This window comes from Eretmochelys imbricata, chromosome 3, assembly GCF_965152235.1.
Source record: "Eretmochelys imbricata isolate rEreImb1 chromosome 3, rEreImb1.hap1, whole genome shotgun sequence".
Lineage (NCBI taxonomy): Eukaryota > Metazoa > Chordata > Testudines > Cheloniidae > Eretmochelys > Eretmochelys imbricata.
In genome coordinates, this window is record NC_135574.1 from 118,796,919 (window position 1) to 118,821,797 (window position 24,879).

Sequence of the window (24,879 nt, forward strand, 5' to 3'; positions counted from 1 at the left end):
AAATGTCTTGGTTCAAGATGGAAACCTGCATTTGACTCTTCCGGCAATATTTCCATGTAACTTTCTGGCATTGATCAACATGCAGGGGTATATCTATCTATACGTGTCAGCTGCTATCCTCTGACAAGGTACCTGTGGTTCATGTGGATCAGCCCCTTTTCTAGTACAGGATCCATGTTTTCAGATTGGTTACTTTCTCAGGATGTTACACAAACTTGGGACATTGTGGCAGCAGACCTCTGGAGGTAGGAGGTTTGTTACTGGTTTAGATCAGCAGTTCTCAAACTGTGGGTCGGGACCCCAAAGTGGGTCACAACCCTGTTTTAATGGGGTCACCAGGACTGGCTCAGACTTCCTGGGGCCAACGCCCAAACCCCACCTCCTGGGGCCAAAGACAAAGCCCAAGGACTTCTAAGCCCCGCTGCCCAGGGCTGGTTACAGGCCCCCTGCTTGCGGCTGAAGCCCTTGGCTTCTGCTTTGGTCCCCCGCCTAGAGTGGTGGGGCTTGGGCTTGGGCCCCCCTCACCCGGGGTGGCAGGGCTTGGGCGGGCTCAGGCTTCAGACCTCCATCCTGGGGTCGTGTAGTAATTCAGAAGAGGGTCGTGACGCAATGAAGTTTGAGAACCCCTGGTTTAGATTGGGGCCAGCACCTTTGTACAGATTGCTGTTGTGGTCAAGAAAATTAGGAACCTAATCGTCTGGATTTGCTGTTAAATGCAAAAAGAGGTGTCTTATTGCCTGTCAGTGGATAATTCATGGGTACCAGTGTTTCAATCCCTGGACAGGAACTGTAACTGTTCATTGAGGCACAGGAATACTTTTCTGCTACTTCTTGGTGTGCTTCCTGAGGTTAATGTTATCTTGCCAAGACTTGGTACTTTGATCTCAGCATCACCTTAGGAACATGCTGCAATTCCTATTACTTCAGGAAAGGAGTTCTTTGAGACATTTTTTTAACCAGTCCCTTTGACTAGAGCATGTAGAATGCTTCCTCAGTTGATGAAGAGCAAGAGAATGCCTTGAAAGCCATACTTCTAGAGTGTCTGGTTTATGTTTAGCTGACACCATATTCCGTTCTTTTGGGCTGAGGAGCTAATTCAGGCCAAAGAATGCTAGGAGGTGTTCGGAACACATCAGAGAATTGCACATCAGTGTGCTCAAAGGTAAGTGCTGTTTGATGTACTCTCCTCACCTTGACAGACGGATTTCGTTATCGTGTTTTGCTCATATCTTATAACATGGTTGTAGTAGCCTACATTAACCAGCTGGGGTTTTTCTGAATGAGTTGCTTCTTCTGTTTCATTGGACAAATTTGAACCTCTGTTTTGTCTGGCCCTACATGTTCTAGGAAAGGAGTATTTGGAAGCAAATTAGGTAGTGATCTTTAAAGGCAAAGTATTTTTCAGATGATGGAACTCTGGGGAGAACCAGAAAGAGACTTCTTCTCCTAAGGCCCAAGAGGAAAGAAAAATAGCCACCTAGTTATTTAAACATTGGCAGCTTGAGGAACTCAGCCTATAGGCCTTGCTTATGAATGTAGAACGCTGAAAAATCCAGGAATTTCCAATAAAGTCCTTTCCATACTGCTGATCCCTTGAAAGAAGGGAACATCAGAAGTCTACTGTAGGATGCTTCCTCTTTTCATTTAAAACAGGAGATAGTCCTTCCCAGCTGTTTCCTTACTCCTAAAGCAGTAAAGGAGAAGCTTTGACTCAAATGTGATGCATGTAGGGCCCTTAAGACCTTCTTATTTAGAGTAGCTGAATTTAGAAAATCAGAATCCTTATTCGTTCTCTTTGAGGGTAAGAAGCATCTAGATTTGTGTTATTTAAATAGATAAAACTCTCTATATCAGAAGCATACAAGCTGATGTGCCTTCCTTGTCCTCCTAACATAAAAGACCAATCAACTGCATCATCTTCACCTCCCACAGACTGAAAAAGGGAGAGGCTTTTGTTAAAAATTCTGCAAAGCTGCCAGTTGCTGATCCCTCCATGCATTTTCTAAGCACTATTTAGCTGTGACGTGCTTTCCTCTGTGGATGTTTTTTGTGGGCAGCATGTTCTGTAGCTGGGACTTGAGTGAGTAGCTTTGTGGGCCTCTCCATTTCCCCTCCCTCTTTTTATTTTTGTTAGATGTGCCAAGGAAGTTACTACTGTTTTTTAACCAAGCTCTTTATTTGATAGTTGATCTAAATACTTTGAATGGAATCTACTTAACTTGGCGCCTTTGCCTTTTCCCAGCTTCTGTATTATTAGTCTTTGGTCCAGGGCTTTCTTTGTAGATCCCATTCAGCCTGTACCAGTGGGAGCTGGAATATTTCTTATCAAACAATTTCTTTCTGGGACCCAGTTCTGTCAGTGTGAGAATCTGTCCTTCTAGTCAGTGAAAAGTTTTGAATTTGCACTTCTTGCTTATTGCATCTTGTGGTGTTACCAAGAGTTTTAAGTTTTGGAAATCCTCAAATTGAAGAGGAGGTGATGGGAGTTGTGTCCTGTTTGGCTAGTGGGGGAGACAACTTGAGATTCTCATTAATTGCTGACTTGCTAGTCAAGAAGAGGTAGATAGAATTGATGGATCCAGGGCATGTAAAAGTGTTCTGAAGAGTAGTAAGAAACTCCTCTTTTGCTGCTAGTTATTATCCAAAATTCTTGACTCCTTAGTGACAATTTAAGTGAGCTGTAGCTCACGAAAGCTTATGCTCAAATAAATTTGTTAGTCTCTAAGGTGCCACAAGTCCTCCTTTTCTTTTTGCGGATACAGACTAACACGGCTGCTACTCTGAAATTTAAATAAAGAAGCTAAAGTTTCAAAATGGAAAGACACACATATACGTTTAAAAGATAATATAAAAATTTGGAAGAGACAAAATCTTTTAAGACAAAATCTTTTAAAACAAAATCCTAAAACTGTAATTGCAGTGTGTCTGCTCCCACAGTTTAAACATTGGCAGCAATGGATTGTTTACCTTTTAGCCCACAACAATCTCAATTGTATTTTTTGTGGGTTTTTTTAAATATATTGTTTATTTTATATTAATATCACTTTAATGATTGGATCCTCATATAATAAAGTTTTTTTTCTTTTCAGAGACATAAACATCTAACATCCTGAATCTCTGTTTTGTTTTAGTATTAAAACTTTTACACACATCTTGGGCATAATTGTTTATACATTTTATAGCATGAAAAAGAGAACCATATTGATTGTAAATCCTAAACATCTGCACTGCATATAGATGCAAAGCCTAATCCTACAAAAACACATGTGTGTGCCTTGTTCTTTCCTAACAAGTTACTGTTTAAATTCTGAGGAGAGATTTGATTCATTTGAATTTTCTGATGCAATGTGTCATATTTTCATGAAATAATTGACACTGTAATTTTGGATTTGTTCCATACTTTCCTTTTAACCTTCCTTGTTGAACCTCCTCCATTCTCTCCACTGATTACACTTTTGGAGTAAACAAACCCAAAATCTGACTTTTCAGTGAAATTCTGTTTGTATTAAAATTGTGTAATTTCAGTCAACAGAATGCATCTGCTAAAATTCTTTCTGATGTGGCTGAAAGTCTTTTTAGCTCCTACTCACTTGCCGCTAAATTTCCAAAACTGTATGTGGGAATTTAGCCAGGTACCTCCCATTCACCTTTCAAGTGCTACTGAATGGGCAAAGTACAAAGTTCCTGCGGTGCTGACTGTGAATATACCACATGCTTTCCAACACTCCATTCATGTTGATGGAATGTTAATACAATTGCAGCTCTATTGCAGCTGCAGTGGAGAACTGGCAACAAAAGTGTTAATGCCAGTGTGAGACAGTCTGCTAATCGGATTTTTTTGTGAGGAAGTCAGCTTGCTTGCTTGCTTGCTTGCTTGCTTGCTTTTCCTGGCTCTGGCGAGTCTTGAGATTGTATTTTCATCATTTAAGAAAATGTCTATAGGATTGGAAGTGATTGCACTGTAAGGTGTTTTTTTTCTTGGCATGTTAACTCCACTGACCGAGTGGTTACCTAGTACTTAAGGTTACAATTAGCATCTGGATCTGGTACTGCTAAGTATTAAATTCAGTAGGAATGGGTGTTCAAAAGACTGCATTTTTTCTGTATTGTCTGTATTGCCAAGCAGAAAAGCTAAGCATGACATAACATCTTCCTTCCCTTGTCCAGTCTTTGTGTTTTCTACTGGTTGAGTAAATCCACCAAGAGCCTCAGTACTGAATGTACTTCATTTTTCATAAATTCATGGCTTCCTATGCCATTTCTCCCAGCTGTTCTTCACCTGCTGGTTTTTGTCTTAGTGACCATGGTCATAGCAATAGTAGAGAATAACAACATTATACAGTTTCTTTTGCGCTGAACAACAAATATGCATGTTTATAGCTGTACTGACAAGAAGTAGTGAGTGACTTATGATGAGAGGTGGAGCATCAGTCAGTGTGCTGTCACTGTCCAGTTTGAATTGAGTTGGGAGCTCTGATGCTGTTGCCACGTAATATAGATACTGGAAGAAATTCTGATATCTGCCATTTCTCTTCTTTTATGTTCAGTAATGTGAGCATTCACAAGCGTTGTAATTTGTCTGTTACTTAATACAACACAAATGGCACATCTTTGTTCCACGAGACATTCAAACATGAGAGAAAGGGAGTACTTATGGCACCTTAGAGACTAAAATGCTCAAATAAATTTGTTAGTCTCTAAGGTGCCACAAGTACTCCTTTTCTTTCTGTGGATACAGACTTACACGGCTGCTACTCTGAAACAAGCATGAGAGAGTCACTGTTCTAGCATATTCTGACATGCTGAACCAGCTGATATGGAGGAAGATTTCATGCCCTTTCGCTCTTCTGTCTATACATTTAAACCCTGGATATTTTCCTTAAAGTAGACTATCAGATATCTACAGGCCTTGAGAGTGTGAGATATACTGTCAAACTTAACTAAGGAGCCTTGTTTGGTGACAGCAGTAGGGTGTGTGTGCTGTGCTTGGAAGACTGTGAGTAATACAACTCTGTTGATCAAGTCTGTGCATGTTTGAAGTGTTTATGGATAGCAGCTACTACTTATTTCACTCTCTGACCCACGAGTCCTAATGAAAAACTTGTGTGTTGTTTCTCTATTTCAGTTGTTGCCAGAATTTGTTGTCGTCTTTACCCTCAGACTTCACTAATTTAATACACTACACACAAAAGGTTAGAAGGCCTGTGCTCTGGATGTCCAGCTGTCAGTCTCCAACACTTGAAAAGGACACTTTTTTAAAAGTCCTTTGCCAGGCAACATTGATAGACTCCAGCAAACTCTGAGTCAGAATTCTTCAGAAGATGCCATGCAAATGGATATGGCTTCCAGCTGGTTCCAGTTATAGCCTTGCAGGTCGTAAGTGTGATCCTGAAGTATGGGGGTTCAGGACATGAACTGATGATGACACAGTAGCATCCCTAAAAGTACAAATGTAAAATCCTAAACTGTTGATTGCTTGCTTGCTTCTCTGAAGGCTGATCCTTGTTGGCGATTAAGAATTGATTCCTCATCCAAATTAGACTTTTAAAACACAGAAAACTTCTTATTCCTTGACTGAATAATATATGTGAACTCTCCTTGACAGCTTCCATGTTGTCATTCCTCAATATGTGACAGCACCTCACATTTGCAAATATTTTATAGTGAATGGGTTTTGGGTATGCATGCGAGGGCCAGGGCGGATGGGAGGAGGGTGTTGTGGGTTTTATGAGGGTGTTTTTCAACAAGTATTTTGTTATGTAAAAGATCTTTAGGTCACAGGACTTCTTTAGTTAAAATATTTTAAAAATTTATTATTTGTTTACCATTGAAACTTTCTTGTTTGTGCCCTAAGCAATGCGTGGTGGCATGGGATGGATTCAGATATACATTTCACAAACTTTAAACACAATGAAACAGCATTCTTAAATAACATTTTTTGTGTACGTACCACAGGTTTATCCTGTCTTAAAGTATTGCTTTTGCACATCATGAACAATGCCTAAGGAATCGCTATGTGTGTGTGTAGGTTGAGGTGCTTTAAAATTTTACTAAATTCCATGCTATTTTATCCTGATGATGTTATTAATTGTAATCCACTGTCAAAAATCACTTTCATGATTATGCAGAAGTTTGCAGCCAAGTTATTCATTAGGATATTGGGATAAATCTCATTAGTATGATGGAGCAACGTAGGACTCATTTCTTGTTTTCAAGGCATAGAACAATAGCTGAGATGCTTGAAAAAGTTTGGTTTTGAGGGTAGGGACTTGTCTAACCTCTTAAACAAATATAACCAGCACACTACTGTTTTTTTCAGTAAATTAAAGAAAATTATTTAATTTAATTCAGAAGGACATGTGGTAAGAAACATGTCCGGGTAAAGTATTTCCATCAGTGTCGATCACTGTGTAAGATCAATTTCACTACGTGTAAGAGTAAATAAAATAGTTTGGCTTAAGCTGGATGAATGACCCAACTGTTCTAAACATCTTGAGTCAATGAAAGTTCATCCAGATTTAGGTGTTGTGTTTATTAAACAACTTCTTTGTCTGGAATGTTGTTTCGATTTCATTTTTTATAATACATGCATTTTCTAGTTCTAAGTCAAGAAAAAACTGTCAAATTAATTAACCTTAAACGCAGTGGGTAGAAAGAGTTATGTTAGCGGACTTGGAAATATATTTCAAAGAAAATTTTTTGGCAGAAATAAACAGCTGTGTTGCAAAGAATCAAAATTTGTTACAAGGAGTTATGTCAAATTGTAATAGCAATTTATATCTTTAAAAACAAATTAAAGTTGACCTTCAGGTGCTGTGCTAGTGTAACTTTTGTAAATAGGACTCCGCATACTTACTTTGCATGCAGGTAGTTTGCATGCTCAGCTTTGCTGAGCTTTGAATGTGTATTTTCCAAAGTGAAAATACTATAAATTTAGATTGGAACATGCTTTTATGTGAAACCCGCATCATGAAATAAGAGAGGAGGAAATATGAGGCTATGACGTCGCACGTTGTCAGACTGTACTGCTTCATTTGAATCTTATTCACATTGGTGCCCATGAAGAAAGAAGTGAAATGTAGGTTTCTAAATTATACTGTGAACTTAATTACATGTATTTTTGAGGTCAGAAGCCATTGACATCAAGACTCCATTTGGCTTTGGATCATGCATATAACAATCTGGTAAGATATTTTCATCTATTAAATAGATGTAAGTTTAACTGCTTTCTTGTATTTTTCATGGCTCATTGGACAGAAAATTTTCTGGACCATAATCATGTGGTTTTTTTTTAATTGTTGTAATTTTCTATTTCTGTGACATTTTGTGGGTTTTGTTTTAATTTTCTTTTTAATTTGGATCAATCAGAAAGTTCATCAATAAAAAATTGTCTAATATATATCTGGTTTTGTTACAAGAAGGTGTTTCAAATAACAGACCAAATCATCCCGGGGGCAACCCTGAATCTCACACTTCTTAAGTAAACAAACACACTAGATCTGTACTTCCGAAAGTACAGAAGCCCCATCCCTTAATTGCAGTAGGTGATCTCCTGAGGTCCCTTCCAATCCTGATATTCTATGATTTGTAGATCTTTTTATATCCCGTATTACTCTTGCTGAGTCTCATAGAGAGATGAGTGTTATTTCAGATTTAAAGAAAATAACAGTAATATCTTTTTGAAAATCTTAAATATAAACCCAGAGAATGACTGAAAACTCAGCAAAGTCTAGTATTTTTAAACTGACATGCTCCAGAGTTGATAAAGTTTAAACGTGTGTGTAGTTTTAAATGTATATATGTCCCTTAGTGTATTTTTGGTCTGCTTTTCTGTCAAAAAGAAGCCTAGTGAACAGAAGGCCATCACCAGGACCTTGCTTACTGTAGCAGGAGGCTTTTAGAATGAGTTCCCATCTGTTAGGCCTGTGTACTGATAAAGCTTGCAACAACAGCTGGCTTGGCTCTTTGCTAATCCGTTCATTCCATCTACAGATCAGAAGGTGGCCTGTTCCTTCTCAGAGGCCGTTGGGCCTTGGAGACTTGCCTTAGCCCTATAGCATTCCCACTAGACCTACAAGCAAGTATAATGATATGGGATGAGGGCTGGCAACTTGATCATGAGGTGGGTGTAGCAATTGTAAAGTATTGTTCAGAACATCAAACTAGTATCTCTTATTGCAAGCAACCAGTTGTATTTCAGTGTTTTAACAGATGAGATGCTAGCTATGGATAAAGCAAAATCATTAGTGTCTGACCTGGAAATATTTTTTAAAAAAGGAAACTTTTGCCTGGTTACAAATAACTTCTGAATATAGTGTATTCTGCACCACTCAAACTTAGCCATTATGAATCTCAAGTGGCACTGAAGATGTAATAAGACCAACACCAAAGATGATTATTCTTGATGGCACTGAGTTTGCCCTGCTCATTTTACAGGGAAATGAAATACTTTCTTTCATTATGTGAAACAGAAAGTATTAAAAGTATTATGAAAATCATCACTTCTTTACTATTTAACAAGGTTTTTGAGCAATTGCTTTTTTGATGTAAATTTATTATTGCCGTTAATAGCATTTGTGTAGCATTATGGTTATAGAGGTTGTTTGCAGATGCAGATTAAGACACTATTCCTGCCTTAAAGAGTTTATAGTCTATGAAACATAAAGAAAAGACAATGGACAACAGCTCAGGCAAAGGAAGGATGGGGACTATTGTTGGTGAGAAGGAGGAAGAACAGGTTATTTTAAATAAGTGAGTTTGAAGGAGGAGGGTAGTTAGTGGATGAGGACTGGGGAGAAGGCACAAAGATGAGGGTAGGAAAAGGATAAGTAGGTTGAAGAATTGCTAAGAGTGTACAAAGTGGCAGGAAGAAAATGAGAGCTAAGGTGTAGGTGTGGGCCAGATGACATAAGATATTTTACGTGAGGATTTGGAGCTTGACTTATTTGTGGTAGGAGTGAGGAAAACAGTGAAAAGATTCAAGAATGGGGTGATATGGACAGCTAGAGAGTTGGAAGATTGCTTTTGTAGCAGTGTTTTGGATAGGCTCGGAGGAAACAGACATGATAGTCAGGGAGACCAGACAGGAAAACATACCGTAGGAAGGTTTCAGTAATCAAGACAAGCGATGACCAAGGGCAAGAAGAAGGATTTTAGCAGTGGAGTTAGTGAGCAAAGAGCCAATTTGTTTTTAGTATTTTCATAGATGAACAAAGTAATCCTTGGATGACATTTTTTTTTAACTCTCAAAAGAAGACTGGCATTTTCTAGACTGCCTGATAAACTAGCAATTGAACTTTGCACTTATTTAACACAATTTATCACACAATCTCAAATCACTTTACCAGTTAGAATTAGTAAAGTGAGGAACAGATGTACTAACTGACTTGTCCAATGTTATGCCGCAAGTCAGAGGCAGAATCAGAATAAAAGTGGAGTCCTGACTCTTACCTTATTTCTCTCACCATTAGAACGCAAGCAGATGTTTAGGTCTTATATTTACATATCTTCCAACTCCAAAAAGTTAAGTCCTTGAGGTCACAACATAGTGAATCTTTTCAGAAAGGATTGTCTTCTCAAAAAATACAGCCTGTAAATTGAACAGAATCTTATTCAAGTGACTAGCGTTGCTGTAACCAGCATCTTTGGGGTGGGCCAGAAACAAAATGGACACACTTCTTCTTGATTCTGTTTCCCTGTGATGGGTGGCATGACAGTCAGTGCATGTGACTTGTCAAAAGATGCAATCATAGCAATTTAAACTGACATGGAGGATGCAAATATAAACAAAATGAATACACAGAAGAAAGCTGTGTTACAAGTAACTCATGTTCAAAAATACTGTTGTCTGAACTGAAAGGTTCTTCACAGATGAATTGTTTTTTAAAGAAAATTTAGATGAACACATGTGGTATATGCAGTAACTGTGGGGATATGGACTTTCTTCTTTTTCTTTTAAAAGTTTATTTTAACTTAATTGATGCGTAGAAATCATCACGTAGGGAGAAACATTTACACAGAAAATGTAGCAAATGGAATAAACTGACTGAGATCTCAGTTTGATAATTCATATAAAAGTCTGGGATATGAAAGTCACATTAACTGAATTTAGTTGATTGTACTCTTATTTGTATAGTTTGCTGACAGTGGGCCAAACTCTAGTCTGAGCTAAACCTGTGTAAATCTGGAATAAGTTAATCAAATTCAAGATTTACATAAGGCACTTGCATGCCATGGTGCTTGAGTACAGTATAGGAACCTACGTGGATAAACCTGAAAGTTAGTTAAAATTGAATTTGGCCCAGTGACTGCATATAGACTTTTTAGGAGTGTACTAGATCCACAATGCTTTGTTGTGCTGCCATGAATCTAATTTTAATTTGGAGAACTAAATTGATTCCCTTTCTTAGGTCCATGTGTACTTGTACACTCAATTTATCTTTTTTTTAAAAAATGGTTTTTATTATGTTATCTCTGTTTATCATAAGACCGTAATGGTAATGCTGTGGTTCAGATTGGGGCATGTTATGAGCTTTGCCTTCAGTCACAAAAATAATTTTTCCACTGAAAGTATCCCTTTTGTTAAAGGTCCTCATTTCTAGCAAAAGGTTAATTTAAAAAACTCTGTGTGTGTGAGAGAGAGAAAGAAAATCATACAAATGTCAGCTGTTTTAAATCAAATGATTTAAAATATTTAACTTCAAACTTAGCATGAAAACCTGCATACCTGTTTTCCAAATGTTGCAAAACACTAGTTAAGAAATAAAGAGGTTATGACCAACTGAAAATAGCATCCTACTTTGTACATGGTACCCTGTTTCCCTTTAGTGATTTAATTGCTCACAGAGTATGTCTGTTCAGATACGTGCATGCAAATCTTCATCTTCAGGACTCTGCTTGTACCCATTCACTCATTCCTTCTTGTCACTCCCTTCTGTCTTTAAGATGAGATTGGAGGGGGACCAGCAGATCTGGCAGTGTTTTTTGCTGGGCTTCTATGCCAGGAATTTCATTCAATTTAGAGCCCCTACTCTGGCGCACATGTCTCCAGAAAATGCAAGATTTGAACAGAATACACAGTTCAACAATTGCGTATTACTCTAAATATACTGTTTGTCTCCTTGTTACTTCTTTCCTCTGTTTCCCCACCCTCCTCTGATTTTCTTCATGTTCAGGCTTCTCCTTAAAGTTTCCAGCTGCTCTTTTCAAAACTCATAAATTCTAGCAATGTAGATTTTGATATGGCTCCCTTCCAAAACCTGCTCTAGCCCTGACTGCACTAGGGTTATTTATTTTTTTTTTTTTAATCTTTCATCATTGGAAGTAGTTGGGCATTTTTACCACAGTATTCTGTAGACCTATTCTGAACAGCGTCGGATAATGTGGTGGCAAGAAAATGCATGAGCACTGTCTATACCAACCAAACGTAGTGCAGTCGTGGGAGATTTCACAAAAAAGGGTGTGGGGATGCAGTCTGTGTCAGACAAGAAGATTCACTTGGCTGTGCATTTAATGGCTTCTAGTCATATTTTTATGAATGTAGCATGTTGATTATACATTTGGCTGGGTCATTACACATTATACATTATACAATATACATTACACTTGTGTTTGAATTAATTTTTATCACACTGCCTAATAAACCATAAACTTGTACAACTTTGTGGGACACTTTTATTGTGTCAACAGTAGAGTCCCTTCTCAACCACACAGTCACCTCTCCCCCAACAGTATAGGAAAAATTCTAAGCACCAGCCTCGAATAACCAAAACATTCGTGCAAAGAAGTGAAACATTAATTGCATGTTGCTTGCTTTGATGATGAGGCTGTGACCTGTTCTTAGAGACCTAAACACATTGAATGACTAATACATCTGACCTGAGGATGAAAAGGAAAACTGGTCTCTTGCCTTGGCTTCTTTATAAAAGCTCCTGAATGAAAATTCTAACCCATACTGCTGCATAATTAGCTAGCTATATTTCTTCTGAAGTACAGTATGGGGCATAACTGAATGAACAGAGGCAGAAATAGTGAGCTATACAAGCAAATTACCCAGAACTTTTGTTGTTTGGTGGCCTCTAAAATAAAAAGGTGGTATTACAGGAAGACATTTAGTTGTTAGTGTCCAGTTGGAAACACCAGTCATTTTATGAACTCAGGGCTGTTGTGTGTGGATTCAGTCAGATCTGTGGCTTGTCTTTGAAGGCATTTGAAGAATAAATAGCCATTTAACATAATTTAATGTTTAAAAGCTTTGATTATTTTGGCTGTAGAAATATGTGACAACCATATTTTTTTGTGGAGACAAAGATTTGGATTCAGTCAAGGCACCTTAAAGTATTTTCTTATTTCTGTCTTTCCCTGTTCATCCCCAAATGATAACAGAATTGACTAATGTTTGTACAACATTTTAAAAACATAAATTACTACATGAATGGCTAAATATTATAATAATTACATCTAACATAGGGGCTAGATCCTTTTCAAAATACAATGAGCTCTCAGCACAGTTCAGGTGGGAGTGTGCAAAGGTGGCCTTTGCTCTCCTCCTCCCCTTGCCAGCTATGTGCCAGGCCATTTTCCTGACAGAGTTTAGTAGGCTTCAGGAAGTCCTGGCCATGTAAACGTAGAATATCAGGGTTGGAAGGGACCTCAGGAGGTCATCTAGTCTAACCCCCTGCTCAAAGCAGGACCAATCCCCAGTTTTTGCCCCGGATCCCTAAATGGCCCCCTCAAGGGCTGAACTCACAACCCTGGGTTTAGCAGGCCAATGTTCAAACCACTGAGCTATCCCTCCCCCCTATGCCTCCATGCCAGAAATGTGGGTGGCATAGAAGTGGATATACTGCTTCTGTGCCTCTGGAGGATTCCCCTACAAATGGATTATCCTTTGGCTGTATTAGATGTAGGCCTGCTTTGTGTTGGCATTGCAATGCAAAGGTGTAGCGCTGCAGTGGAGCATCTGGGCCAGGACTTTCAACAGGTGGACCTTTACATGAGAGAAAAGAAGGAACATTAGCACAGCAGAGGCTCTTACCACAATTGCTGGTCTCCCCATCAGTCATTTATACTTTTATCTGAATGGGCCATTTGCCGTTGATTTCAATTGATCAGTGGTAGTATAGGGCTTAAGGCTCAACTGTGCCCAGTAAGCATTGAATGCAGGAGAGGAGGAGGCAGCTGCAAAGGAGCTCTTTACCTGTCCCAGATTGCTGAGGTCAGTTATACACAACTCAGTGCCACTTTAAACTGCATCAGTTGGCACTGGCCCTCAGGGAACAGTGTGGAAGCTGAGGATTTCTGGAGTTCAGCAGCCTTAATCCTTTCCAGGCATGTGCCCCTACCCCCACCATGGGGTTGTGTCGGAGCCAGCCTTTTGGCTTCCTTGCACCACTGGAAGGGCAAAAAGGGGCCAAAATGGAGCTGAAGATCTGGCTCATAATCTAGCTTCTCATTATTTTCCATAATGATCACAGGATTTCTCTCCAGAGGAAGCAAACATAATTTTCATGTGGACAGCTTATTTTTCTATACATTTGTCCAATGGGTATGCATCCTATGAAGTTAATTATGTACATAAAATATATCAGGCTGGTTTAGGGAGAGTCCCATGTACAGTAATAGCGATGGGAATTGCTCAGAAAACAATATACAGTATTTTAAAAGTGGCCCCTTCTTGCCATCCAGAGCAACCTTGTTGATTGCACTCTTTGTCTAGAGTGTCTGAATTCCTCCTCCTTACAAATGACTGTATCTGGGGTCATGGATTACATTTCAGTAAATATTTTTTCTTTTGAAATCTCTTTATTCATCACGTTTCCCCCCATGATCTTAACAGAAGTGTTCAGATTCTAACTTTAAGTGAATCTGTCATCAACTGTTAAAATTCTACTGACAATTTTTAAAAATAAGTTCCTTTCCCCTTCAGATATACACAGTCCCATTTACTTTAACACTTCCAGCCATGTTTTCAAGCTTTGTTCATGTTCCTCTAAATGAAAACATCACACTTCCTTCTCAAGTGAACTTGCGAAACTGGTCAAACTAGACTGACATGGCAGTGTAAGATTACATTCACTACTCCTTTAGCTTTGTAGACAAAATGCAGCCTTAATGATGCCTGTGACTGGTTCAGGGTAGATTAAAGCATGTACTTTCTTGTAGGATAAATGATGTGGAAATCTAATTCACCTTGATGTGTCCTTTCTGTCTTTTTTCCCCTTTCTCTTTCCCTCCCTCTCTCTTCCCTCCCCCCTTTGAAAGTAGTGGAGAAAAGTTCAAAGAGATGAGGTTCTCTCTTGGAGCATGTGGAGTGAATAAGGAATGATAGCTGGGGGAATGAAGGGATAAAAACCACAGCTACAACGCTGATGTTGAGTTTTGCATCAAACTGCTGTAGGTGATGGCTTTCTCCTCTTGCTTTGAGAGAGAATGGACACCATGTTCCAGAAAAAAGTACTTACGTAAAACCTGTCTTATTCCAAAATACTTTGGGATTTTCAGCTTTGTTATGTTCTTGCTAGTGGTATTTGTTCAGTTCTCCTTTTGGACTACTTAACCCAGGAGGGTGAAGGTCATCAGTACAGAGAAGTGAATATCGTCTGCTGCATCCTCTCCAGTCTCCATTTGTGTGATAAAGCAGAGCAGTTGCATGCATTTGCTGCCAGATTTCTAAAGCCAGGGCTAAAACCCGGCCCCCCAACAACATATATTGGGTTTCTTGGTACTGCTGTCTGACTTCTTCTGCCCTCTCTAACATATTTGTTTACTGTGTACTCCCCTCCCCCAGCTCCCAGTTGCACACACGCACACACTTGTATACCTCTCAGTGTATTTTTGAAATAAGTATTAGAGGTACGTTGATAAACTGAGACAGACAAGTAATGTGGCCTATCTAAATACAAAGCTCCATTGCAATGTAAGTACTTCAGACTGTCAAAAATTGCCTGGTTAAGCTGAAGAGTGTGAGTTTAGGAAATAGTGTTTACCATACTGAAACAGTGTGAAAAAGAAATGCAACTTTTTGAGGATGGAATAAGTAGTACAGTAAATTGTCAAAACAAAACAGTAGTGTGTGTGATGGTGATGATGATGGCCGTGATTCCTCTTACTGACATTCACTGATTTGCAAATTAGAGGCTGATCAAGGAAAGATTGTGTAGGATTGTAAGGTCCACTAGGGCAGGGATTTCCTTAATTTTCCTCCTCTAGACACAGAAAAAAATACATAAACCTCCCCTACTATCCTCTCTTTAAAAAGAAAAAAACAAGGTCTATGAGAGGGTTAGAAGTGGGTTGAAATACCAGTACATTTGGTATATTTTAAGTATATGGAAAGGGAAGTCTGTATCTATTTTTCCCTCTTCATTTATCTTCATTTTGAAGGAGTGCAGAGTTCAATCCTGTGTTTTGCTTTTGTTAAGGCCCACAGAAAGTAAATACTATTCCTTTTTATTTGTTTCATGTTGCTCGGGTTGGCTTGTTTCTCCCCAGGAAGAGGTGGGAGTATCCCCCGGGAGGCCAGCCCCACAGTCTGAGTATGGGAACAAATTCATCCCGCACAGCACTCCAAAATTAGAAAAAGGAGTTGAAAAACTGTGAATGTTGGTGGCTATGTAAACTGATTCTTTTTGGACTTTTTAATGGGTGCCCTTTTAACACGTTTGAGTGAAGACATGACACAGAATCTAAATTCTCTTTGGAGATTATTGTAGGTGGGGCTCTTAACGCCTCCTATTATTAAGGTTGCCCAACACTTCCTATTGGAAGTCCCTGTTTTCAGGGGCTTATAATTTTTTTTTTTTTTTTAATTTCAGCCAAAATGGTTCAGCCATTTCCGAGATCAAGGCTGGAGAAAAATATGTTGTTTTTCCGGTGTTAAAACAGCTTTTTGAACAGCTCTAGTGCCACCATGCTTTGGAGCATGGTCTTGAAATTTGGTGGGTTTGAGGTAGCCTTTGTATCAGGGATGGGCCTCAGATTATAGCAGCAAAATTCTGTCCACACTGGGTATGTTTCAGTCCAAGGGTAAACAGGAATTTCCTCACAACTGCAGGTCTGGGTACCTGAACTGAGAACCGGGAGACTGTTTCTACTCTGCTGTCCGTGATCCCTCTGCTAAGCCCAGGCAGCTTGGAGGAGGAGCTGCCTGATTTGAATACAGAAGGGACAAGAGCCAGACATGTAGCAGGGATAGGAAAGAGATGGATCCGTGGGGATGGGGATTAAAGACCAGGGCTGGATGCTGGCAGGGGATGAAGAGGGAAACTGGGACTGGGAGTTAGTGTAGGGGGAGACTGGGACTGGGAGCCAGGGAGGGAAACTGATGGGGAGGACACTGGGACCCTGTAGGTTGTGGGAAACTGAGATTGGATGAGGAGCCTGGGGGGAGTGTGGGATTGGCTGGGGAAGGAGACTGGGACTGAAAACCAATGGGAAGGAGGTTAGTGGCAGGGAAGATAGATCTGATGAAGAGCGAGGGTGTAGGGGAGAACTAGCAATGACTGGGCAAAGAGACTGGAACAAGGATGGGGGGTGGGTGGAGATCGGATGAGGAGCCTGGGAAGGAGATTGGTAGTAGGAGCTGATGGGGATCATGGGCAGTGAGGATGGGGGAACAACTGGATGCCAGAGTCAGGGAGAGAGGCAGATGAGATAAGGAATTGGGAGGGGAAGAGCAGGACTGACTGGGATTGGGACTCTTGAGGAGTGAGACTAAGATTTGCTGGGCAGGGACCGTAGGACTAGGGATGAGAAGCTTGAGGATTGGACTCCGGAACTGGCTAGCTGAGGAGAATGGGACTGGGATAGGGTGACCAGATGTCCTGATTTTATAGGGACAGTCCTGATTTTGGGGGCTTTTTCGTATATAGGCACCTATTACTCCCTACCCCCATCCCGATTTTTTACACTTGCTATCTGGTCAGCCTAGACTGGGATGAGGAGCCAGGAATGGCAAAGAGACAGGACTTGCACAAGTACAGATTGGAGGGGACAGGGCAGAAGGCATCAAGTTTGCAGGGAATAGGCAGAGGAGTTTGTGCCCATTACAGCACACACCCCTCCACAGCCCAGAATGGAATCCAAGATTCCCTACTCTCACCATTCCTCTGAAGTCAGCAAAGATCTGTGAAACCCACTGGCAAAGTGTCTTATCTCTCTCTAGTGCTGGTCCTCATAGAGGATAACAGTTTATTATTTCTGTCAGTTACTCCAGTAGTTCAAGTAGTAGAGGTTTGTGGGGTGGATCTAAATGTTCCAACCTTACTGTTGACCCATGTGAATGTCAATATGATGCCACATTCTGGAAAGTTTTTTCCCCAGTTCGCTTCTTTTAAAAAACCTAGGAAATTACGCACACAAAAAGCTATGTTAGAAGAACATTATAAGTCAAGTTAGGAAATGCCAAAATTTAGGTACCTGTGCAACCTGATTCATGCCCCACCCCCCATAATCGTGCATTGTGATAACAGCCTTTAATTACATGATCACATACTGTTTTTTCCACAGAACTCCTGCTTCATTCAGTGCACAGGCTGGACCTGCCTTTGGGATGAATCAGGGTTGTGTAGCAGAGGAATTTGTTGTGTGTAGTACCTCTCCCTCATTTGTTGCAGAAGCTGGAATGTGTGTAGTGAATGAGGCAAGGGATTTGCAGAATGAGAATGGGAGGTCTCACAGTTAAATCAGTGGAATGCTGCCTTGGGGAACTGAATTCTGTCCCTGCCTGTGCCAGACTTCCCGTGTGATGCTAGGCAAGTCACTTAAACCGAACATTTCACAGGGGGTCATTCATTGAGTTCTTTGTTTTCTGGGTGCCTGATGTGAGACCCTGTAGTCTGATTTGCAGAAATGTTGAGGACTCACAGCTGCAACTGAAATCGATCAGAGCTGTGTTTTGAACATATAAAGTGCTATATACTATTACGTACTCTGAAAAATCAGAGTGTCTCAGATTGGGCACCCAAAATTAGGAGATACTGTTGACCTTAATCTTTCTGTGTCTAAGTTTCCCATCTGTAAAACTGAATATTATCCCCTTACATAACAGGGGTGTAGTGAAATAAATACATTAATGTTTTAAAGTATTCAGATACTACAGTCATTAGTTCCATAAAAAAATCCATGAGGAAATGAATAATTCTGTCTTCAAAGCAAGACTTGAATAGTGTGTAGTAAATAATGCGTAGAGCCACAATTAAACAAGGAGTATAAAACAAAATATTGAATAAATGAGCACTGTCTATTCTGTGCACTGAATGAGGCCAGGATGCTGTGAAAACAATAGTATGTGATCATGAAATTAAAGACTATATCATAATGCATACCCACAAGAGGTTTGAATTAGGGTTGTATAGGCAACCTTTATTCTGGCACTTCCTAACTTTTGAGTGTTTGACTTTGCAAACATTAAGATCTTTTAAATGTGTGTGTGTCCATGCATACACTTGAAACCACAGGTTAACACACAAGTGCATATTTAAACATCCATGGTCTTCCTCATCATTGTTTGCATATTATAATGAAATATCTTGTTCATAATATTTTATTAAGTATTGATTTGATACTATAAAAATTCTGTGTTGTTTGGTCCTTTGCATTATGGTACACGTTAGTTGTAAACTTTCTTAGGTGCTTAAATCATAAAGGTAAATATGATTAACTGAAAGACTGTCTTGGAAGTTCAGAACTCTGTGAATTAAGCATGGAATTATTAGAATTATTGATAATGTTTTCAAAGCTACATATGCATTTTATTTTTTGATCCCATGCCCTCCAGCTTTGAATATGGTGTTTACAATAGCCTTCTTTATATGCATAAGAGGTGGGATTTCTTGAAAGATTTTTCTTTTCTCCAAATATTAATATAGCATTCTCCATTTAAAAATACTTTTAGCATCTTTTATATTCTGTTGATAGGCTAAAACCCAAAACTGACAGTGGAGTCAAATTCATCTGTGGCATTGGAAATCTATTGAATTAAATAGCTACACCGGGAATGAATTTAGGCTGAAGGTTTGAATACTACCTCTTATGTGTAGCAAAAGGAGAAAAACTGGATCAGTTTCGACTGCAGCCTTCCAGCAAGAAACTCTTTACCTTTTTGCAGATCCCTTTACCTTTAAAGTACCTGAGTTTAAAGGGGGTAGCTGAATATCTCTGTGTGGAGACTTAAAGCGGTCTTTGTGGAAGTACTTTGAACAGTGATAATAACAATGGTTTCTGGCAATTGCAAAATGGGATCTGACCAATTTTAGTAAAATAGTGACAATACTAGACCCACAGAGCTCACTTTTGAAAGAGTATTTCAGTTTGAACTGAGTGAAACTGATGTTTTAAGAAACAGTTTTGCACCTCTGTAAATGACAGACAGCTGCTGGACGAGGTAATGATCTGTCTTCATGTTTGATGCCTCCTTTTATCAGTCCAAGGCTTTTCACTGAGTCAGATCTATTGATTAGCATTAGTCTACTTCCCAGGAAGCCTGCTTTACATTGAAATGTCACGGGCTTGGGATACTATGCCAAGAAAGAGCTTGAACTCTGTCAAATGCTGCCTGGTAAATTATATGTTTGCTGAGTGTTTAGTAAGTATAATAGCTTTGCAGCCCCAAAAATGTTAAATGAGGTCATTTTTATCTCCTTTGAACAAATATTGGGGGAGAAAATGATGGGGTCAAATGGAAGATATCCTACACTTTCCAGTGCTTTATGGAATACAAGCTAATGGAGTGATGGAGTGAACAAAATGTAATTCCAAGAAGTTTGAGTGAGGTAAAATCTCCACTTCATATGAGCTGGTGTGTATTTATTCAAAATAGCAACAATAGGGGTTAAAAATAGCAAGATCCTGCATCATTAACACAATACAACTGTATAACCAAACAGTGTTGTTTTGTGCAGAAACATAGGAAGACAGGAATTTGTTTGTGTGTGTTTTTCTTTCCTTAGCTAAATTTTTTTTTTAATTTATTTTCTGTAGTGCTTCAGGGGGTCCAGGTGCAACCCTTTACGTATAAATGGTCAGTTCTAAAGCAGAAGCTTAAATATAATACTGCTCAGTAATTATGGTAATTGCATCAATGGAGGTTAGCAAGAAGCTAATTGTAACCTTGGGGATGAAGAAAACAAACTGGACGTATAGAACATGTTTTAAAACACCTTTTGGTTCAGATTTATTTTAACTTTACTTTACCTAGATTAAAATGTAAATGTTTTAAAAAAATTGTTTTCAGTACAAAAAGAATTAAAGTTGTGAAACAATCCAATGAATGACAGGAAATGTTAAGTTAAGTTGATGTTCTATCCTTCACTCCATTGTGAGTATTTCACCTTTTCCCATCCCCTTGTCCTCTGCGTCACACCAGACTTGGTATTTCACTAGACTCGATCAGTTGTTGCTATCTTTGGAAGACAAATTGTGCCAAAGGTCTATAGTTGAATGGACAAACACCTAACATGCTTTCTGGTTGCTGTTGTGGTGTATTTCTACTATTTGATCTTCTCTTGTAACCTCAGCCTCTATGTTGCTTTGCTGTGAAAGATTCCCAGGTTAGGCTGTCAAGATGTATAGTCAGTCATATTAATTTTGCAGGTATGTAGAGTATTCTGTGATATCTTTTTTCTTCATGTTTACAATTAAAAAAAAGTTTCCAAAAAAATGCATACTGGATTAAAAATATTTATAATAAAGGTATTCTTTTAAATAAACTGCTATTTTGTATGTGTGTGCAATCTCTCTTTCTCTGTCTGTCTGTCTCTCTCTCTCTCTCTGAAGTGTGTGTGTGTTTGTATTTTTTAAAGCAGTTTACAAAAAAGCAATTTATTGCAGTCTAACATTATGGAAAAGCAGTTCCAGCACAAATGTGTAATTCTAGCCTGCAGAAAAAGCAACCCAATTTCAACTAGTAGAAGACTGTAAATAATAGAAGCTGTAATATCATTTAGCTCATAGAGATAACATCTCCATCCCAGGAAAAGTCCTTCAGTATCTAGGGGAAGATGTAATCAAATAGGGGTTTCTGCACAAAAGAACTATCTCATGAAGGTACTTGGAGAAGAGATCTGTACCAGTTCTATATAATCCTAGGGGGAAATGAGCAGAAAACACTGAAATTTGTTAATCTACAGATTTAAAGTAGAATCAGAATGTGGGAACGGTTGGCAAGCTGTATCTTGTAATTTTTTCTCATCCCCTGAGGCATGTGCCTTGCTCACATAACTAGTCACTAAGCCGCTTGGGTTCAGTGTTCTCCTGTGCCATGGAGGCTGTACAGATGAATCCCTAATACTAACAGAACACCCTCAGTATTATTAGAATTGCAAATCTGAGCTAAAAAAAAAAAACTAGGATAGTAAATGTAACAAAAAAAGTGCAATAAATGAGCCTTAAAGACATTCTACAACATATATGACCATATCCACATTCATCACCTACAAATTATTAACTGGAAGAAAAGGAAGGAGGGTGGCAGGGTTTGCCCATAGATGTCTCAATACCCTAAATGGTTGTTAGCCTGGCCAGGATATTAAAGGCCATATGGTCCCATAACATTTTACTAATGCTTTTCCACATCTTGGTAAAAACCTCTCTTTCTAGCAATGCCAGGGTCTTTTCTGAATACAATTAAAATTTAGTTTCTTGAAACAGAATGTTTTCAGCTTACCTGGCAGATGTGAGAATTGTGTTATACTGATTAGATGTGACACATAGAAGGACATCTCTTGGTGGTATTCACGATTCAATAGGTGACATTCTTTTCTCTGAGCCAGTGCTGAATCAATGTCCCAGCATGGTTTTAGGGTAGATTGTCCTCTTGGAGGTGCCATCTTTCAGATGAAATGTAAAATGGAGGTCCTGTCTACTTGTGATCATGATAGTTTCATGGTAAATTAACAAAAGAGAGAGAGTATTACCCCAGCATCCTGATTAAATGGTAAGTTGGGTAAATGTGAAGGGAATTTAGGGCACAGAGTTTGAGTTGGGCACAGTATTCTTCATTTCCTGTGATAGCCTATACTGTGTAAAGTGTTCTGCACTATTACATTCTTGAGTTAGCCATCTTCATGAGGTCATGGGAGCAAGCTACTGCCTGTGGTAATCAGGAGAGTTGGATTCTGTGCTAGACTCAACAGTTGACTTGCTGTGTGGCCTGTGCAAGTCTGTGTCTTTGTTTCCCTATCTGTAGAAGACTTTTGAAAGGACTTTTGAGATTGTAGGATGAAGGTGTCTATCAGAGTGCAAAATATTAATAATAAAATGGTACCTGTACAAAGATATAGGGCCTAATCTTGAAAATCCTTTCTGACCTACGGATTCCCATTGAAGTCAAGGACTGTACTTGTGGCACCTTAGAGACTAACAAATTTACTTGAGCATAAGCTTTCGTGGGCTACAGCCCACTTCATCGGATGCATGCAGTGGAAAATACAGTAGGACGATTTTATATACACAGAGAACATGAAACAACGGGTGTTACCATACACACTATAATGAGAGTGATCAGTTAAGGTGAGCTATTACCAGCAGGAGAGAAAAAAAAACCTTCTGTAGTGATAATCAAGATGGGCCATTTCCAGCAGTTGACAAGAACATGTGAGGAACAGTAGGGGGGGGAAATAAACATGGGGAAATAGTTTTACTTTGTGTAATGACACATCCACTCCCAGTCTTTATTCAAGACTAATTTAATGGTGTCCAGTTTGCAAATTAATTCCAATTCGGCAGTCTCTCGGTGGAGTCTCTTTCTGAAGTTTTTTTGTTGTAATATTGTGTCTTTTAGGTCTGTAATAGAGTGACCAGAGAGATTTGAAGTGTTCTCCGACTGGTTTTTGAATGTTGTAATTCTTGATGTCTGATTTGTGTCCATTTATTCTTTTACGTAGAGTCTGTCCGGTTTTACACAGCATCTTTTCAATGGGGAAGTTCAGAAATATAGAACAATGAACAGTTTCGAATGGATGTGATAGCTGAAGGGTTGAGTGTTCTGACAGGCACATATTGCAGCATTTCTTCTCATACTGAATCTTTCTCACAAAGGTCTACGCTTATTTGCAATGTGCAACACAATGCATGCATCGCATATAAAGCAACAAGATCAAGATCAACCTACTTTGAAATGCAGTTTCCCCCTGTCCTGAAGAGGTCATCAGAGCTGAACTTGAATCCTCAAAGATTCTCTTTCTCTCTCTCCCAACGCTTGATGTCACTGGAACTTTTCCACAAGTAGAGGTGGACTGTACTCAGTTTCTGCTGGAGCCCCTCAGTGCTATTCTTGGAGGTGGTATGCGGCGCTCTTGTCCCCGCTAGGCTACAGTTGGAGGACTGAGCATGGATCCTCCTTCTCCTTGTGATGGCTCTACAGAAATGTATTGGTAACTAATTTCTAAAAAAAAAATATCACTTCAGAAATTTCACTGTATTTAGTAATGAAAAATTAAGTATTAAAAGCAAAGTGAGCCATGGTGAGTGAAATAATCTGTCCATGAGCTCTGGTTTCACAGTAATGTAGGATTTTTCAGTCATAATTCACAGGTAACTTCCGAAAAGATGTCATAATAAAATCTAACTGTTCTGATTTTTGGCAGCTCTGATTAAAAGGGAAATTGGGGAAGAGTGGAACAGAAGATAAATTGTGCTTTAGCCTTTAGTGAAATATAAGGGCTAGATGAGCGGATCTCCTTAGAATGTCCAGTACCCACTCCAGAATTTAAGTTATTTGCATTGGCTAGAACACAGAGGGAAGATAAATGGGCATGCAGAATCAAACCATGTCCTTTTTCCTCTTCCACACATACACACCTATGCATTGTATTTTATTACCTCTGTCACAATATTTGTTTGATGATTGAAAGTGATGAATAAAGACAAGGCTGGTTTTCCCTGATCAATGTAGAGTCCTAAACTGCTGTCTAATTCTGTACAACATGCATGCAGTATCACCCTCTTGTCTGTGAGAATAACCATGTATTTCAGATGCAGCCAGGCTTCCCGTCAGTTTAGTCAAAGCAGCTTGTGCAAATTTATCTAAACCAAGTGTGTGTATAAGCGTGTGCATGTGTGAAAATGAAAAATCTTTTCTCTGAACAGTTAATCCTCAGTGGTGGGGGACTAAGCACGGTTTCTTTTGTTTTTTCTATGAAAAATAATCAGTACAGTTTTCCCATAGGCCATGGGGGAAAAAAGAAACCATTCATATTCCTTCCCTCACATCCCCCTCTCTTTCTGTATTTTAAAAAATTAATTTTAATATTTTGTCCGTTCAGGAAATCTATAGATTATGATCTATAATATCCCACCACGTGTGCGTGCGCACACGCACGCACACAAACACCACCACAACTGAGAGCAAGCGAGTTAGCTGTTAATTGTTGGGGTTTTTTTTCCCCTACAGCCTGAAGAAGGGCCCCAAGGCTAAAATGTCATTTATGATCTGACTTTCTCTTTATATGTATTTTTATAGCCTGCCTTTCCACTCCTTTCATTTTCTTGTCTATATGCTGATGCAGCACAACTATTGAATTTGTTTGGTTGGGGGCCTTTTGTTGGGTGCAGGAGCAGAGGTAACATTAGTTTTTCTTCTTAGAGTGTTTTAAATGCCAGTGAAATTTATCCTATTGTGGAACAAAATTTCTTGCACAGAAAGATCGTGATTAGGACAGTTGCACTTTCCTCTGTGATTTTAGGGAATGGTGGCAGAGAAACCACAATATGGTCACAAGTGCACCTGTCTACATAGGAGATATCTGGAATTTTTAAAGAAGATATTCCTCACAAGGGCTCAATCCTGCAAACACTTGCTACTGATCATAGTGCTTATTCCAGTGATGAGTTCCATTGAAGTCAATGCAACTACTCATGATAGCAATCACTACACCTGTA

General features: G+C 39.2%; 1 protein-coding gene across 10 annotated transcripts in view; it reads left to right on the forward strand.

Moving 5' to 3' along the window:
• The window catches only part of ARID1B (AT-rich interaction domain 1B), a 403,429-nt gene that overhangs the window by 159,646 nt on the left and 218,904 nt on the right, over nucleotides 1-24,879 (forward strand). Inside the window, exon 5 of one of the 10 annotated variants that reach the window (XM_077813251.1) lies at nucleotides 23,038-23,120. The exons of 8 other annotated variants lie outside the window; for them this stretch is intronic. In XM_077813251.1, the coding sequence (XP_077669377.1) occupies nucleotides 23,038-23,085 (48 nt within the window). In that variant the 3' untranslated portion in view covers nucleotides 23,086-23,120. Of the gene's footprint in view, nucleotides 1-5,125; nucleotides 5,688-23,037; nucleotides 23,121-24,879 lie in introns of those variants that run through there. One more of the 10 variants, XM_077813253.1, reaches the window with a different exon arrangement.